Consider the following 18,462-nt stretch of genomic DNA (forward strand, 5'->3'; position numbering starts at 1 on the left):
TTATTAACTTTCATTGTCTGAAAATTGTTAAAAATGCATTTCTTAAAAATTGTTTTATCAGACAATAAACGTGATATCTGATCAAATTAAATTAACATTAAATAATATTATATAGACTTTCAATCACTTAAGTATGTATTATTAAATTAACATTTTTTTCATTCATTTACGTAATTTTGTTTTCAATATTTTTTTACATGATATTAAATTAATGATTTTCATAAAAGTAATTATAATGAAATAATGTAGAGTTATTTTTTTGATAAATTTCTTTTATTGTTAATTTCATTTGGATTTTTTTATGTGACTTCATTCGTTTATACAAACTTTTTTTACTTAAGGAGAGCAATATTGTCAAAATTATTCGCATTCAACTATCTTCAATTTATGAACCAATACTCTTAAAACAAAAGGTTCTGAAAATTGTGAAAGTAGTGCTTATAGCCCTAAACAGAAAACAGTAATTATGAGATAAATTAATAAAAAGCATATAACAGATATCCTTATTTAAAAAGAGGATAAAATTCCTGGGAAATTAAAGATCCTTGTATCAGAAACCCCAGTTACCAAATTGAAACCCTGATCAAAATCATATTCATTTTCTATCATCCCGTGAGATGGAAGTATCCAATAGTGCTCAAGGAAAAGAGTACTACAAACCATGTATGTGATCCAAATCAGCATACTTCATCCACGTCACAAGTTACCAGCCAAAAGGAGAAGAGGAGACCATATACTCGTCATCAAGAACTGTCTTGATCTCATCAAGAAACAATGTTGGTGCGGCAAGAATTTTGAGCATACAAGAAAAGGCTCAGAAGCCTGCGCAGATTGCTGATTACAACACGTGAGGCCCAAAGGTAACTGTCCAGATTGCATATAGGTACAATTCTGGTATGTGTCATATGACGTGTACTTAGGGCACATGAGAATAGGTTGAACAACCTGCAGATAGTTAGTGAAAACATAAGGCTTCTGATAAGGAAGTTTTCTAATAGGTTCCTCGATAGGGAAGCAATTCTTCCACACTGTACTCAATAAAAGAATATTTACCATAATGCTTAGTCCTAATGCAAACTATGGCATACCCACATTAAAATTTTGGGCACAGTGAAGATTAGTAAAAAGTTTATAAATACTGCAACTTGAAGCAAACTAATCTAACTTGCAAATAATAAATGAGGTTAGCAAATGATGTAGCTAAATCTTAACGTGTAGAATATACTGTAGAATCAACAAAAAGTGACAGAAAAATGCTTTAGTCTGTTTGTTTAGGTGTTCCACCCTCCATTTCCCACATTCCGAGAAATTGAATGTGACTAAAGAAAATTGATATATTCACGTTGAACAGAGAATGGTTTTGGAAAGACACCCTTAGTGAGGCATTGCCACATTGAGAAGTGAAGTCGTCTTTCTTGCAGACCCAAGTGTGTTAACTTAGCAACATACAAAACTTAGTTGTAATAACATGGCTTCTCTGCTACATGACTCCTAATGCTATCACCTAAATTGTGATTGATAATCTCACTCAGACAATCAACTTAGGTCAAAAGCCTTTTTTTTTCCGGTGAATGGAAAAAAGAATCGCAAGTGTGTCATAGAAAGATAGGGGTCTCAATTTTGCTCCTCCAGAGATATCATTGTCCTGCAAGAAACTGCAGTACAAGTAAAGACTAAAAAGAAACTCCCAGGAGATGTGTATTTAGTTACACATTTTTTGTGTGTGTGTTAGTTTTTTTTAATAAGCTTGACTATCAGTTGTGGAGTAAAATTGTCATCACTTAAACATAGATATCATGGAAAGATTGCAAAACAAGGATCAAACTACTACAACCAAGATCCCTTTACTTACATAGCAACCTCACAATTACATAGCAGTAATGTAGAATATTATTAAACATAAGAAACACAGAGCATGTTACTTGACCTTGTACTTGGCAATCTGTTCGCTAACTTCCCTCAAGTCACCTTTGGTGAAAATTAATGCCACATTTCCCTGATTCAAGAAACAAACTTATAACTGTCTTCAAAATTCAATGAAATTGCTTCTCTTTTTTTTACTATTATTATTATCAAATTTATTTTCTGGTACAGGAAATGCCGAAATGAGGTAGCAGAGTTACCACAAGAAGGGGGACAAGGTTAAGGAAGGCCTTGTTGCCAGTCTTCTTAGCATCCAAGATGATCGAGCGTTTCATCATCGAGTTCTTTCCCATAACCACCACTGAGTCAGCATTAAGTCCCCTCCGTATGCCCTGAAGCTGATTGGAACCCACATTGTCTGATGAAACCACTAGCACCTGACTGTACTCTCTAAGAAGCTTCAGCATCTTTGCATCATAAGCTGCCTTCGCCACTTTCCCCGCCATTGCTGCTGATCACTAGAGCTATCAAATTGAGTTGGCTCACGACAGGCTGTCAAAAAATTCAGCCGATAGGGGTTGGATTACTTTAGTAGTGAACCAAAATTGCGGCAACCCAACTCAACCCACTACAGGTGGCGGGTTAAATGGGTTGACTCACCATAATAAAAGAAAAGAGAGAGAAAATTTGAAAAAATAAAATAAGAAAACATAATAAAAAGTATAAAAGTATAAAACAAACAATAATCGTTAACTTAATAGTACAAAATTTGACAATGTTTGACAATATAAATAATGCTCTGATCTGAAAAAAAATCAGAACAAAAAACAATTTGACAATATAAATAAGAAAAATAATAAAGAGAGAATATAATATCATAATTTTCGAATAGATTCTTAGACTGCATCATGTAACTAAGACATAGTTTACTAAAATGAACAAACCAAACATAGCTTGTGTTCGATTCTACGTTTCCTCGCCCATGACATGTGTATTTGACATGATTTTGGTGGGAAACAGATGTAGAACCCAATACACGCATAGTAAAAATGACCAAGGTGCTGAAAATTGACATTTTAATAATTTTATTACACGTCAAAGTGCTAGAAGTGAAGCCTTATCATTGGTGCACTTTAGAAACAAACTAGAAAATATGTTTTTCAAATTTAACACGATGCACACTCCAAGGATGACAAAGATGAGAGAGAAAAGCTAAATGCAGTAGAAGATGATGGCAAATATATATGATAAATCCCCTACAACTCATTCCTTGCTCCAATCATCTGTTCTGTTATCCAATTCAGCACAATAGTTAACAACAATGTTATTGAAGCTAACAACACAATTAAGAGAACTAGTGAACTTTGAAGTGATATTAAAATTAAAGCTCAGTACATAATGAACATTATCTAGAGTAAGAAAAAGGAAAAGACAAATTTGAAATGGAGGCAGTGTGGGATGAATAGGCAAGGAAACAGTCATATTCAGCAACAGTAATAGTTACTAACAATATATTTGAAATGTCAGAAAAGGGAATATAAGACTCTGTTTGGGAAAAATTAGTAGTGCATTGTAGAATCCATAGAAACTTTATACAAATAGATTTAATATGGCCCAAGTAGCTAGTCACTGATCTTGTTTCTTAATACTTTGCAAATCTTTAATAAAGAGAAAGAACTGCTGAATATCATTGGTGTATAAAAGGCTTTGCTTTTTCCTATACTTAACAAGTTTGCTATGAACTGAAAGGCAGAAAAAGAACACAGAGTTGGGCATGTATATCCTTTTTCTCTTCTTTTTACTGACAAATAACATTAACCAACTTAATTTGAACCACAATAAGTCTAGAAGTTTGTTTTGCATTTATCTATCGTATCTCTCATTACAGAAACACAGAAAATCCAAACAGTTTCCATATGACACAAAAATCAAATCCACATTAGCACTCAGCAAATGAAAGTGATATAGTGACCAGAACTAAGGATAAACAAAAAATGAAAAAAAAAAACAATTCCTTATACAATGATGCCAGGTTATTGACTAAATTTGCACACGATACCAAACAACAAAAGCATAAAGGGGGAAAAATTCAGTGTGTTAGTGAGTAACTGAATATATATCAGCATTGTTGTGTTGCTACATAGCAAAAAACATGCTCGTGTCAAAACCCGAATCAATCAAGCTCTTATCTTGAAAACTGAAAGCAAGTAGAAATTGGAATCGAAAGAACAAAAGCTGAAAAAAGAAATAGAGGATTTTGTTGTTATTTGATGTTCTAGTCGCAGTAAAACGAATGAGAAGAGAGATACAAGAAAAAAAAATATAGAGTATAATAGAAAAAGATGAACAATAAAAAACAAAGAAGAAGAGAAATTGAGTTGCGCAGGATTTACCTGAGGAAGAAGAACGGTGGTGGTCGGCGACGCTGAGGAGGCAGTGGTGCGGCACTATGAAGAAAAGAAGACCCGAATGAGTCATATTTTGGGTCTGTGTGAAATATTAACCCAATGGGCTAGGCCCAAATAAAGTGTGTGTTAGTGGGGTCAGCTAGGGGGATTGCTATTGACCCCACTCCATTTGCTATTGGTCCCTACAAACGTGAGAAAAGACATTCTTACCCCTTCGTCAACCAGATTTAAATGCAATACCACCACTGATGTTGCACGCCATTCCTCACCATGCCATCGCAACTCCTTCTTTTGGTCCGTGTGCCCCTACCATCATTAGATATATACTCACAGAAGAAGAGGGAAATAGACAATAAAAGCATAGTTCCATTTTTGGGTAAAAAAACTACTAAATCATAATTTTGTTGTTTATTTATTTTCACACCCCCTTCAAATATCAACTAAAATACGATTTGTGCAACAAAATTGTGTAACAAGACTCCATTGTACAAATGAGTCGTATTTCCATAAAAGGATATTTTCGGAAAACATAAGTGTCAGCCCCTTCCTTGGTAGGGCCAATAGAAAATGGGGTTGGGCCAATAGCAATCCCCCCGTTAGTTGAGGTGTCCACTGAAATGGTGTCCTTCATGAGACCTTGGAATTGAAACGAACGTCGAAGGGACGTGTCTGACTCCGATGGCTTCCTCATACCGTGACCGTACGTCGGAGTTCCGATTACTATCGGAGACTATGAAGAAGATCGGAGGTCCGGTTCAACCCGAGAATCCTCCTTCGACCTCTCGCGGCGGCGAGTCGTCGTATTCGAGATCCGAATTCAACCGAAAGGCCTCGCGAATCGGGTTGGGGATCCACGAGACCTCGCAGAAGATCGCGAGGCTCGCGCAGCTGGCGAGGAAATCGTCCATGTTCAACGATCCCGCCGTGGAGATTCAGGAGCTGACTGTTCTGATCAAGAACGAGATCACGACACTGAACTCGGCTCTCTCCGATTTGCAAACCATTCAGAACACGGATATGGCTGACGGCGGTTACTCGCAGGATACGATTGTGCATTCCACCGCGGTTTGTGATGACTTGAAGAGCAAACTCATGGGAGCCACAAAACACCTTCAAGATGTCTTAACTGCTAGGACAGAGGTATGTTATTTCTTATGATGGGAATGAGGGATAGTTGAATGACACAGGTAGTGTTAGGTCGTGAATAATAGGCAATTCTATAGAGCCAATTTTTTTGGATATGACTAATGTTTTTTTTTTTGTGATATTCTAACTTGGGTAGGGAAATTATATTTTTTTTGAAATGTTCATGGTAAAAAAATATATTTTGATATCGGTGGTAGAAAGATATGCAAAACTATGCTTATTTGTTATGATCACAAGCATTTCTTTTGTAAATTGTAATCATCATATGCCTTGCTATATTTGTCACTCCCATGTAATTAATGTTTTGCAAGTGTATGTATGCTCCAGAATATCAAGGCTCATGAGAACAGGAAGCAGATATTTTCCAAGAATGCATCAAGAGAGAACCCTTTCCAGCATCAGCCAAAGCCAGCTAATGAGCCGCCACCTTGGTCAAATTCATCGAATGCATCAGAGAGTTTGCAACAAGAATCAGCGTGAGTAATTTTTTTTCCTAATGAGTTACAGGTTAACATTTGTCATTATGCCATGACATGAATATTCCTTCCCAATTTCCATAATGTAAATAAAATCAGAGAATTTGGCACAGTTTTCCCAATGAAAAACCTGGCTCCTGTAGTAGGCTGGTAGCTACCTGTTGCTATTCTTCTGTAAATAGTTGGGACTTGGGAGTTAACTGTTGGCGTATCCAAATTTCAAAATTTGAACGTTTCTTACTCTTGAATACTCTTCTTGTCATATTTTAGATGCTGGTGGGTTCAGAGTTCAGTGTCGTGGATTTGCCAGTCTAACCATAAGTGTGCGTGGGTGTTATCTAGCCAAACTTTTCTTGTTTAACATTATTCCTCTTGACATGGTTTATAATTTCATATTGCAGCTGAAATATCATTTTTTTAGCAAAATTTATTTACCCACTATCAACACTTCATTTCTTTCCTAGTGCACACAATGGCATACCAACTCTTTAATTCTTGTACCAGAAAAAAAAAGCTGGCAACTTTGGTACTTTTCTTAACTAGACAAGAAATAGACATGGTGATAGTTGAGACAAGCATAAATATGACATATGTTGATAGGAGATCCTTGTTCCTCCTGCTGAGAAAATTGAATCTCAGACTCAACATTTGAGTCCTAAATAATGCAAGGCCAGGGCCAGGCTAATCTGAATAGTAGATCTAAAGTATACTCTTTAATATCCCAAAATGAACATGCTAATTACATAAACTCAAAGTCCCAAACTTTGCTACACTAGCCATTTTCTGAATTCCCTTTCAGTATGCTGCCTCTGTAAATATCAGCCAAACCTGGTGGAACATTGTTAAAATCTCTTAACTACATAATTGTTTCCATTTCCCCAGTTCTTTTCTACCACTAAGGCACTAACTAGTTTTAGGGCATCTTTAGAATGTGACAATTACAAGTCTATGCATGTGTGGGAACCTAAAATGAACTACGATATAGCTAAACACAATTTTTTATTTCTTGATGATACTTATAAATTATAATGTAGTTTTGCTGTGTAATTTATTTATATATTTATTTTCTCTCTTTCAAAATGTCAATTTTTAAATTATTAATACTGGGTTTGTGTATCTCTATTTATGTTATAAAAAAAAGGATAGACCTCTAAAAGTTTAATTGCTGCAAAATAATATGTATCTATATCTCTTATGCAGATTACCATCAAATGGAGCTCCTGTTGGCAATCAACTAAGGTTTGTTTATAATATCAAATTGCCCCTTTTACATTTCTATATAGAATGGTTATATTTAAATCTAAAAAATCTAAATATCACCTTAAACTAGAACTTCATGTAAAAGCATGTGGCTGTCAATTGGTTCTCATGGATCATAAATCTCCAATTGTGTTAACTGTTGAGTTGTTTTGAGTATATATTCCTTGCTCCCTATTATGTGATGATGGGCATTGGGTACAAGGCATCCACTAATCTTTCCCTCATTTCACTACAAGCATGATCAAATACATAAGGGAATGGTTAGCAACTTTGATACGCCATTTTGCAGTTAGCATACTTACCTGATGATGTGGGTAGGGGATAACCATTTAGGTTTCCACAACTGGGGAGGCTCTGTCAAACTGGATTTTTTTTTGTGGTTCAAACTTAATTGAACATCCCTTTCTCTCTTGGTGGGTTTCACAGATCTTGTCTGTGTTGCATAAATGAATTAAACTTTTAGCCCAGCAAGAATAATCATTTGTTTGGTACAAGTCATTTTTAGTTATTAATTTGATTTGATGGTTCATGTATTCAAGGTATTCAATTGCAAACTTAATAATTCTTATTTTTTGTACGCTGTCTCTTGAATCCACAACTCATTTGATTGATGATTATGTCATAAGTTTACCATAGAAGTCACTTCAATACAATAAATATCTAAATATGAGGCCTGTCTTTTGTTTTACTTTTCAGACTTCAGTTCTTAAATAGTTTACCATAGCATCTAGCTTGGAACATTTTGATGCTTACATTTCTGCCATTTATAATTTGCCTGCATACATTGAGTGGGCAATTACCAGAATGTCACAAAAGATAGTTATTTAATTTGGTCATTCAATTTGGAGCCTTTTACAATCTCAATTCTTCCCCTAATGCCTAACCAAGCGTATGAATTCTCTGGTAAATTTTTACCCTTTGATTCTGGAGATGTGTTGCTTTTGGGGTATGAATTGCTCAAATTTTTACAGTATGCTTAGGATGCACATATTTTTTAACTTAAATTACAACATCTGGTAAATTTGTTTTCACAGACGAAGGTTGGCTGTGGACAACACTCCATCCCAGCAAATGGAAATGTCTATGGTACAGCAGGTTGTGCCTCGGCATGAAAACTATGCTCAAAGTCGAGCAACTGCTCTGCACAATGTGGAATCTACTATCACAGAACTAAGTGGGATTTTCTCACATTTGGCTACAATGGTTGCCCATCAAGGGGAGCTTGCTATCAGGTTTTTCTCATTTCACTCAAATACTTGACAGACACTAGTAGGTTACTTCTTTGCACTAAATTTTCCTCCACTTATGGTGTTGGTGAATTGAATTACAATACTATTGTATGCAAAGCTGCGGATGTTCATGTGTTCTATCAATTAGCCTTAAATCTGCCTAACTTGCATGGGCAGGATTGATGACAATATGGATGAGTCATTGGCAAATGTTGAAGGAGCTCACAGTTCTTTATTGAGGCATCTCAACCGAATATCATCAAATAGGTGGCTTCTAATAAAGATATTTGCCATTCTGATACTTTTCCTCACGATCTTCATATTCTTTGTCGCCTAATATACTTCCATATGCTAATCATGGAAGTTTCACTTCGTGGCTTACTTGGATTTGTTTTCGTTCTTCTGTGGAGACAAAAACACAAGAGCAGGTAAATGTGCGGATGTATTCTATTTGAATGTAGATAGAGAGCTCCGTCATCTGTAAACATTTTACAATATTCCCATATTCTTAGTTTGGCAATCATTATAGGTGTTATTAAAATTTCGTTGGTATGTAATCCCCATATTAAGCAAATTGAGTAAGAAATATACGAGTGTTTGGTAAATTGATATAGATTCATAATATTTTTGAAGTTTCCAAGATGCAAAATAGAGGGAGAAAGAAATATCTCGTTTCTAGATACTGTAGTGGACAAGTTATCAAATTAATGGTAGCATACGAGAATTCCTTTGTTCACTTACGTGATAATGTAAGCTTTTTGATATTGTAATATCAAAATTGATTTTTTTTTAATAACTAGAATTGTTTTTTATTAATGGTTTATCTATTTATATTATTTGTGAAGCTTGCAATATAGTTTTTTTTTTGTGGTTGCATATGTAAAATTCTGTGGTGTGCCTTTTCTGAATCTTTCTTCTGCTGATTTAATATTTCAAAGTGCTTCTCAAGTAGTCTTTACTCTTCATAGATAATGCCCTAATTTATTCACATGAGGATGTTTTGCTTTACATAGATAAGGATGCAGCCAAACACATAAAGCAGGTTATGTAAATGTTGGGTGGGAATCCACCAACTCAATAGCTGCAGCTATTGCTATTGCTATTGCTAAGAATCTCCTTTTTCGTGCCAGATTTTAAGTGGTTTTAACTAGTTCTGTTGTTTGCCGCCACCTGTCTGGCTTGGTCAAAGACATTACCTTATATAAAAGACAAAGAAAATACGGATTTGAAAGTGTAGCCAGATTGATGTCCTGAGTTCTGACTGTTAATATTCAAAGAAAATTTTAGTGGGTCTCTGATTCGCACTCAAGGAGGACGAGCCCTGGTGCAGCGGTAAAGTTATGCCTTGGTGACTTGTTGGTCATGGGTTCGAATCCGGAAACAGCCTCTTTGCATATGCAAGGGTAAGGCTGCGTACAACATCCCTCCCCCATACCTTCGCATAGCGAAGAGCCTCTGGGCAATGGGGTACGAAGTTTTTTCTGATTCGCACTCAAGCATCCTTAGTATTAGTAAAGCATGCAAAAGGCAAAATTGTAGTCAATCTGGTCTTGCCCAAGTTGACCCGATTAGGTAGACCATGAGAATCTCCCTCAATTTCTAGCTCATGAATTCATGTTCTTATAAATTCCAATTTGATCAGAATAGTAGAGGTAAAAAGATAGAAAAATGATCCCAAGCTTAGCCTAGGCATTTTGATCACATGTCATATAGTAGTAAACATGAGGGTACATGATGCAACACTTAGTGCATGTTTGATTTCATGATAGGAAATTGATTCTGAGATTAAAATTGATTTTGAATATATTTTTATATGTTTAATTTTACATTAGAAAAAAAATTAAAATCAATTATAGGTTAAAACAATTTTAAATAATTTTTACGTTAGATTTAAAATTTTGTATTAAATTTTATCTTTAACTTCATTTTATAATAAAACATTCAATAGATCACCATCACTTTAATATTAATTTTAACTAAAATTAATTTTACAAAATCAATTTTATTAATGTACATCGAAACACAATTAAATGTGAGAGCACGTACATCGCCTCCCTTAAGTTTTCGTTTTGCTTTGGGTTGTTACGTTCCATCATAAACCTGTTACGATATCAGGCGCATTTCACTTTAAAAGGCAATGCTCAGGTTCATGGTATACAAGCTTCAAGACTTTCATTTTCTTATATAAAGCATTTCCAATACACATCAACTCACGTGGCTTTTTCCTTCAAATCTAATAAAGTTGACTAAAACTATGGAGATACGATGATATGTTGGAAAATTTTGTGGTAACTATCATTAGTGGTAACGTGTTGCATAACTAATATTATTTCGTGTTGAGTGGATTTAAATAATCAACTAGTAGTTGTGGAATACTGGAATTTAGGGTTACTATTATTAAACCTTTTGATATTTTGTTCAATCAATTGTTTCAAATTAAATCTTTTAATATTATTATTGACTTGTAAATGAAACAAAAAATCTATAAAGTGCATATAATAGAAAGTATTGATCCAAAAGTACAAGTAAAATGTTTCCCTTGAAGCATGGACTGATGTTGATTATACCCATCAAGAAAACTTCATATTCTTCATTGCTTTGTCTGTTTCTTTTCTAGTCCCTCATGTTTCTAACTTTAAAGTTTTGGTACATTTCTGCTCCTAACTTTATGTGCAGTACATTTAGTAATTTACTTGAGGACAAGGACGTTACACACTTTGCTTAACTACCTATAATAGATTATGTGATCTCTGAATAGTCAACATGTGTGCGCTTTAGTGTATGGTCCAATTTCCAGGTGAAAAAAAGTGCAGTGTATGATCCAATTTCCAGGTGAAAAATAAAAGTGCAGTTCGGCACTCGTGGGTCACACACACTCTCACGTCAACAAGGGAACCAACAATATTTCAAGGGTAGTTGTACAAAAATATATGAGAGAGGTTTTACGCATTAACAGTTTAGCATTTGATTAATCTTCTTTGGAGTCATGAAAAACGTTATTGAATTAAATTTGCTTCAATCTTTCTCAAGTTGCTCTTAGAAACCATTTTTTCTTCAGTAATTTGAACGTGGTTTGTGCTTTTGAGTTATTCTATTTGTCAATAACTAAAATTTCACATCAAAGTCATTATTGTAATTTAGATTTACCCCTAGTACTTAAAATCTGCACTCACATCATTTTAAGCAGAGATAAATGTGAACTTTTTAGAATGATTTGATTTTTCACAAGTCTTTATTGTCCCCTCAATCAATTCTGGCCTGAGTTGAGTGGCATGATGGTAACAAGCAGTGGCTAGAAATTCATCCGTCTTTGTTCCAATGATAGGATTAATAGCTGGTGATGGGTGTCCATCAATTAGGCCTAAAAAAATGATCGAGTGTCTAATTCAGTGGAAACTTCTTCCTTGAAGACCTAGAGAGCCGTAGCCTTGGGCACGCAGTGCATGAAAGTGATGCTTATTAGATCCCCACTATAAAGTACATGAGAATGTGAATTAAGAAGATAGAAAGCCCAACCCTTTTTCATATTATTGTGGTCAAAGTAGAATAAAAAAAGAAAAGTTGCCATAATTCATAGGAATTGCAGTGCGGGGGAAGCATGGAGTGAAAGTGTGAAACTGATTGTGGTGGGAGTGGGAATTGACCGTGAACTTGCTGTGTTATGACTCTTTATGATTTGATGGAATTTACCACTTTTGTGTTGTGTTTTTTTTAACCACCTAAATTAAGGTCTTAGATTTTCAATGATATATTTGGATAAATAGTCATTTTTGTCTCTGAATGTGTAATTTGTTGACAAATACGTCTTTGAAAAAATTTATAGTGATTGTGACATTTTTTTTAACAAACTCATAAATTAATTTTAGTCTAAAAAAAAAAGAATACTCATTTTATAAATTATAAATAATTTTTTTACACTCTCATACTTGATGAAAGGTTCAATTAAAAGAAAATGATTATTGTAAAGCATTATAGTTAAATTAGATCTATGAATAATTTTTAGAAAAAATTGTAATTGTAATGACATTTTTAATTTGTAAAAAACACTCACCTCCTTTGAAAAGATTTTTTTTAAGGTTATGATTTTTAAATGATCGTTCAACAAAAAATAATTATATATGATTTTAAAAAAATAAAAAAATCAACAAACTTTTATTATAATTTGTAATTTAATGTCATTACATATACTAACTGACATTCATATTTTATTATGAAAATTTATAAAAAAAATTAAATAAATAGTGTTTGATTAAACAAACAATGATTTTCTTATCATTTTACGATAAAAAATTTCTTTTTTCTATGTTGATAGCATTTATTCAAGAGTTAACAACTAAATTATTGATTTTTTTTTGTGATTGAAGAAAAGTAAGAAGAATTCACCAAAATAATAAAAATTCACTTTCATTGGTAATATTTTATGCATGTCTCAACCGTTGATGAAACTTAAAAATTATACAACGGAAACAAATATTTACCGGTATGGAATAGCTCTTTCAAAATTTTGTGCAATAATTATAATTTTTTCAAAATTATAATAATTAGTCTCAATCTATTATTAACGTCTTGATATATTGTTGCATTTTTTATACTTTTGGAGACTAAATTTTTCATTTTCATCTTTCAAGAGACGCATTTGTCAGCGAAGTGGGAAGACAAAAAATAAAAAAAATATTATATGATAAATATATACTTATGGTGACAATTAGAGATGACAACATTAGCAATCATCTCAGTGATAAATTCATCCATCTGTGTCATGTAAGTTATTTTCTTAACGGTGACGAACGGAAGTTAATGATTAGATATATTTGTCGCACTTTTTACACTTTTGGGAATTACTAAATTTTGTATTTTCTTCTTTCAATGATGTATTTGTCAACGAATTACATATTCAAAAATAAAAGTGACTATTTATCCAAATATTTTTACAAACTTTGATTATGTAGATTGATTATAAAATTAATTATTAGTTAGACTTAATTATACTTAGAATTCATTTTCTCCTTTCAAAAGTATATTTTAATAATCAAACTCAAATTCTCTCTCACAAATTCAATATATATTTTCAACTGAATAAGTCATTTTAAAACCTAAATACTCACACTTTTATTTCATTTTTGCGTTGTGTTTCACATGCATATCAATTAATTTAATAATAATAATCCTTGATTTTGGTGCTACCATACATACTATGATAATGCCGAACCAAGGAAGAATGGCTTCATGCTGCCCTGTATAGCAATTAGAAAAGGCTAGCGTTTCTTTCATGGTTTAGATCTAATCACGTAAGTAAAAAAGTGAATCTAGTATTCATGAATCATTATGACAATCATTTTATTAAGAGTCGTGAAGGCTAAAGCAATCCCACATGATTAGTGCTTATTGACTGCTCTCTCTTCTGAGGTGCATGAGGAATATTTGCTTTTTCTTAATGAAATTATATTTTAAAAATAAAAACATGTTATAATTGCATGACTTGTTTAAAACAGTAAGAATTTCAAACGGAATATTGTTAGTATTTTTCTCATAAATTAAAAACGACTGGTTTTCTGTAAAAAAAATATCTAAAGAAAGATAAACACACTCTAAAATTAAGAAAATAATAATAATATTTTTTAGGCAACTTTTAGAATAAAATTGTAGTAAAGTCTTCTTATAGTTATGATGAGTTGAAATGAAATTCACTATTAAAATGTAAACTAAATTTTGGAAAACTTATCATACTGAGAGATTGACATAAAGAGATAGCTTTAATAATTGGTATTTTTTGTCGTAGGAATTGAAAAAAAAAATACTATTAAGAGTTAAATTGACTAATTTACACCAAAGACAAATTAAATTGAGCGTTAATTGTCAAAGCCAAAGATTAAATCAACTTATTTTTGACAAAGTGATGAAGAACTAAATTACTTTTTTCTGATTTCATAAAAAAATATTTTATCTGAATGTGAAGGACCAAATTTGATTGATACTTACCAAAGTTTATAATTATTTTTTTATGTTAATTATCAAAATTGATGATAAATTGATAATATCTACTTCAAAGATTAAATTAACATATTTCATTAAAAAACAGTTAGTTGGCAATCTTTTTTTTATCCAAGTTAGTAGGCAATCTAGTGTTAAGACTCTGATAATTTGTACTGTTGTTGAGCATCTTAGTTTGAGTTTCGTGCTGCTATTTTATGAAAGGAATAAAATAATTGATATAAAATAGTTCAATATTTCAAACATTTGAACAGTGACATTATGCTTATTCTCAGTTACCGCCTGAGTTTCAATGCAGCTAGTAATGCTAAGATTCCCCATCACAGTAGCAATCTATTGCATTGGCAGCAAAATCTCCTGTCGGAATAATAATTCCTTAAATAATTCATCTATACATAAGATGGTGGACCTAACTAGTTTAATAGAAAAAATTAACCAGAGCCGCCTATATAATCAATTTATGGGCGATATTTTGATTCATAAATCTGCACAGTTAAACGTATGGTTGCGCATAGAGTTCCACTAACCCTACCTAAAAAAATTCTATTCCAATCTCAAGTTCAGCCGCATATATATAACTAAGTAGATATGCACACCCAAAAGTATTTCAACTGATACTTTTTTATAAAAAAAATGGATAGGTAAAAGTGATCAGAGTTAATAGGTGAGAAAGGGTTTTGATCTTTATTCATTGTGAATTGATATGTTAGAAAATTATTTTGAACACTATTTAGTGCTATATAAGTAGAGTTTTTCACCTAAAAAAAGTAGAATTTGTAGAGTGCCGTGTAACATGTGTAAATATGTTACATTTCACCATCAATATTTCCACTTCTCCTTTTGTTATATCGAATAAATATAAAATGATTCCTAATTACTATTTTGGACAGGTAATTCTCCTCTATCAACTCCTTTGCATTGAAGAAGATCTCTCTCTCTCTCTCTCGTACTATTTGCTTTTCCTCTCTTTGTAATATTTAATGCACTAAACAGCTCCTAATAATGAAACCAATTATAGCAATGATGAATGGGCCCAAACCCCATAATATTTGGGATCCCACATACATAGCAGGACCTATAGAATTCAAATCAGTAGGTTAGAAGAAAGAAGAAAATCAGTAGTGATTACTGATTACAGGACAGCCATGCTGCTGCAACAAAAATTATAGCCAATACCACATTAAACATAATGAAAGAGATTTCCACCCCTCCATTTCAAAGAAAAAAATAAATTAAAATTGAAAAACAAACAGAAAAAAAAAATCTGTGTAAATTAGTATGATGCTCCTAACTCTGAATGCAGATCCTCTTCACGAGATTAGATTAGAGTAGTATTTAGAACACTAAAATCTTTATTGATGAATCTAGTCTTAAATCATACACCTAATCACATCATATCTATTTCCTATAAAAAATTTATTAAAATGCTGCATCGGTATATTTATGGATATTATAAAAAATGAATCTGATGTGGTTTATGTGTATAGTTTAAAACTAAAATTGACCAATAAAATTTTTCATGTTCTAATATACCTTCAGAGGACCTGTAATACCAGTAGATTACAGATATAATATCCAAGTCATTTGTCACATTGAACTGCATCCAACACAAGGCACAAAGCAATCATATTGTTGACCCAGCATTCGTATACTTGCACTTGCCATTGCTCAAATAATGGGGATTCAGCACTTAGAAGAATGTTAAGTGGCTTTGGAATTGAGGATATGTAGACATATATGCATAATACAAAAGCTCCATGCTTAGCATTCATAATTCTTTGGTCATACGTTCGGTTCATTATTATCCCACTACAACTTTCAAGTCTAACCATAAAAGGAATTAGAGACAATTTTATATGAATTCAAAACGTATATATTCTATTCACCGAGTTTGTTTATGAATTATGATAGACAGAATATTTTATTTCTATTTAATCGGATGCATGATTGAGCCCTTAATTAAACTTAATTGTGGGGACTTAGACCACAAGCATGTCCTAGGATGCTTTGTTTCTGATCTTAATTATAAAATCGATTCCGAGGACGGAAAGTGAGAGAGAATTGAGGTTTAGCTTCAAAAGGCAAAGGAAAGCTTGCATGTATAAATGTTTTTTAAGGGATGAGATTCAAAAAGAGGCTTTCCATGATAAGGAAAACGGAAAAAGCCAAATAAATCCAATCTTTTCCTTTTGGTTGGTATTTCATTTTTTAACATCTTTTTTTTCTCTGTGGGTACCCCTAAAAATTCCTTCTAATCATCGTTTTCCTGTTTGTGTGGACCCTATAGTTAGGGATGACTAACTAGGCTATACAAACACCCTAAGTATCAAAATTTGTCATATTGATTATGATGATTAGAAACAACGTAGTGTGGTGCACTTGCAGTTTTGCTATTTGTAGTTGCAATACTCATGAGGTCTTGTCTCATTACATGGACAAGTGCTAATAACCCAAGGTAATGGACAAAATTAATCAGAAAAAAAATACAATTAGACACTCCCGTAAACTTGCGTGTTGATTTGAATCGACGCAATGTTTACCAAACATATATGTACTTATGGGGATTAGCCCATCTCTTTAGCTTGGAACTTTACGGAAAATCTTCGTGAAAAAAAACTTTACGGAAAATAAAGATAAGGTTGAAGCTTCTTTTTAATGCGTTGCTACCTAACCTACTTTCATTATTGTCACTGATAAGTGGTCAAGTTTCATAAGGTTATATAATTGTTCATAATTTATCACCTGATCATCTGCGTATACGGTACAAGGTTTCCTTGTACGGTAGTTTCGTACCTTCAAACATAGCAAAAAAGAGAACAATTCCTCTGGTAAAAAAAAAGAGAGAGAGAGAGAGAGAGAGAAGACTTTCTTTTTTGACCTTCTTTATATGAGGAATGTGTTAGAATCCAACAGAATGTTACATTTATTTAATATATTCTTTTTTAATATTTTTATTATTATATAAAATTTATGTAAATTTTGATATATAGTGAGTTTAATATTTTTACATTATTAATAAATTAAAAATTATTATAAATATAATTTTTAAAGTAATTATTATATAAATCAACCATTTCCAAAACATTTATGAAGTTACTGTATTCTAATTAAATTCATAAAATAAAATAAAAAAAAAATTTCAGTGAAACAACCGTTTGAATGTCTTAAAAAAAAATCTAAAGCTTGTAGTTATAGTCAGTCATATTCCTCCATTTAAAATGCTATTATGTACACTAATTAGAATATATATATAATAGAATCTTGATTTTTGGAAATTCCATAATTTTGAATAACCCATCAATATTTCTTTTTTTTTATCTCTATCTTCTTATTACATCATATTACATATTATACCTATATTTTTCTATTTTTTTTAACACGCTTTCTATAAGTATTAACCAGCATGCTCTCTTTAAGTATTAACTAGCATTTGGATGTGCACAAATATTTTTCCTATACCATATTAACACACTCTAGGAAAAAGACAAGGGATGACTTAAGTGGGGGATTAGCTCGTGATCTGAGATTCTCTTTAGTCTTTAGTTATGGAACTGCCTAGAGATGCACAAATTGTCCTTGAGATAGGGTGAATTTGATAGGTTGAACAGGAAATAGGAGAGGATAATGCTAAATTGTGTAAAAAAAAATGAAAACAAGTTATGTATAGCTATGCAAATTAATCACATTGAAGCAAATAATGAGAGTAAGAGGAAAAAGGGAGACAAGGAGCATATCATGGAAAAGTTAGAAACCGAGTGAACGAGGGAGGATGGTCCCTCCAACCACTGAGCATGTTAATTTAGTTCATTTGATAATGAAAGCTAACGCTGATATGATATTTTGATAGATCTATATAAACAAAAGAAACACATACAACGCAATGCCCTTTTCTTTTGAATCACCAAGGATTAGCTCACTAAATCCTTTTGTATACAAAGAGTACCATTTTGTTCAAACTCTCATTTTTCTTCAATGAAAACCTTTCGGTTAATAAACTATTGGAAATATTAAAATATAAATATGTATGGGTTTCACGACATCCCTTTTATCTTTTTTTCAGAAATCAAACATACAATAGAATTAAGAACA

At 32.5% G+C, this 18,462-nt stretch overlaps 1 protein-coding gene and 1 pseudogene across 2 annotated transcripts; one reads left to right on the forward strand and one right to left on the reverse strand.

The window, feature by feature from the left end:
- Nucleotides 1-468: 468 nt before the first annotated feature.
- On the reverse strand, nt 469-4,334 carry LOC100776846 (ribosomal protein P0 pseudogene; annotated as a pseudogene). The gene is made up of 4 exons (NR_165802.1): nt 4,257-4,334; nt 2,124-2,415; nt 1,928-1,996; nt 469-945 (listed from the first exon to the last, which is right to left on the reverse strand). The product of NR_165802.1 is annotated as a ribosomal protein P0 pseudogene (transcript).
- Nucleotides 4,335-4,774: 440 nt separating this feature from the next.
- Nucleotides 4,775-8,987, forward strand: LOC100777383 (syntaxin-31). The gene is made up of 5 exons (XM_003519338.5): nt 4,775-5,411; nt 5,745-5,893; nt 7,094-7,132; nt 8,188-8,385; nt 8,560-8,987. Exons 1-5 carry the CDS (start codon nt 4,950-4,952, stop codon nt 8,717-8,719), a joined length of 1,008 nt encoding a protein of 335 aa, XP_003519386.1. The 5' UTR covers nt 4,775-4,949; the 3' UTR covers nt 8,720-8,987.
- The last annotated feature ends 9,475 nt before the right edge of the window (nt 8,988-18,462 follow it).

This window comes from Glycine max, chromosome 2 (assembly GCF_000004515.6).
Source record: "Glycine max cultivar Williams 82 chromosome 2, Glycine_max_v4.0, whole genome shotgun sequence".
Lineage (NCBI taxonomy): Eukaryota > Viridiplantae > Streptophyta > Magnoliopsida > Fabales > Fabaceae > Glycine > Glycine max.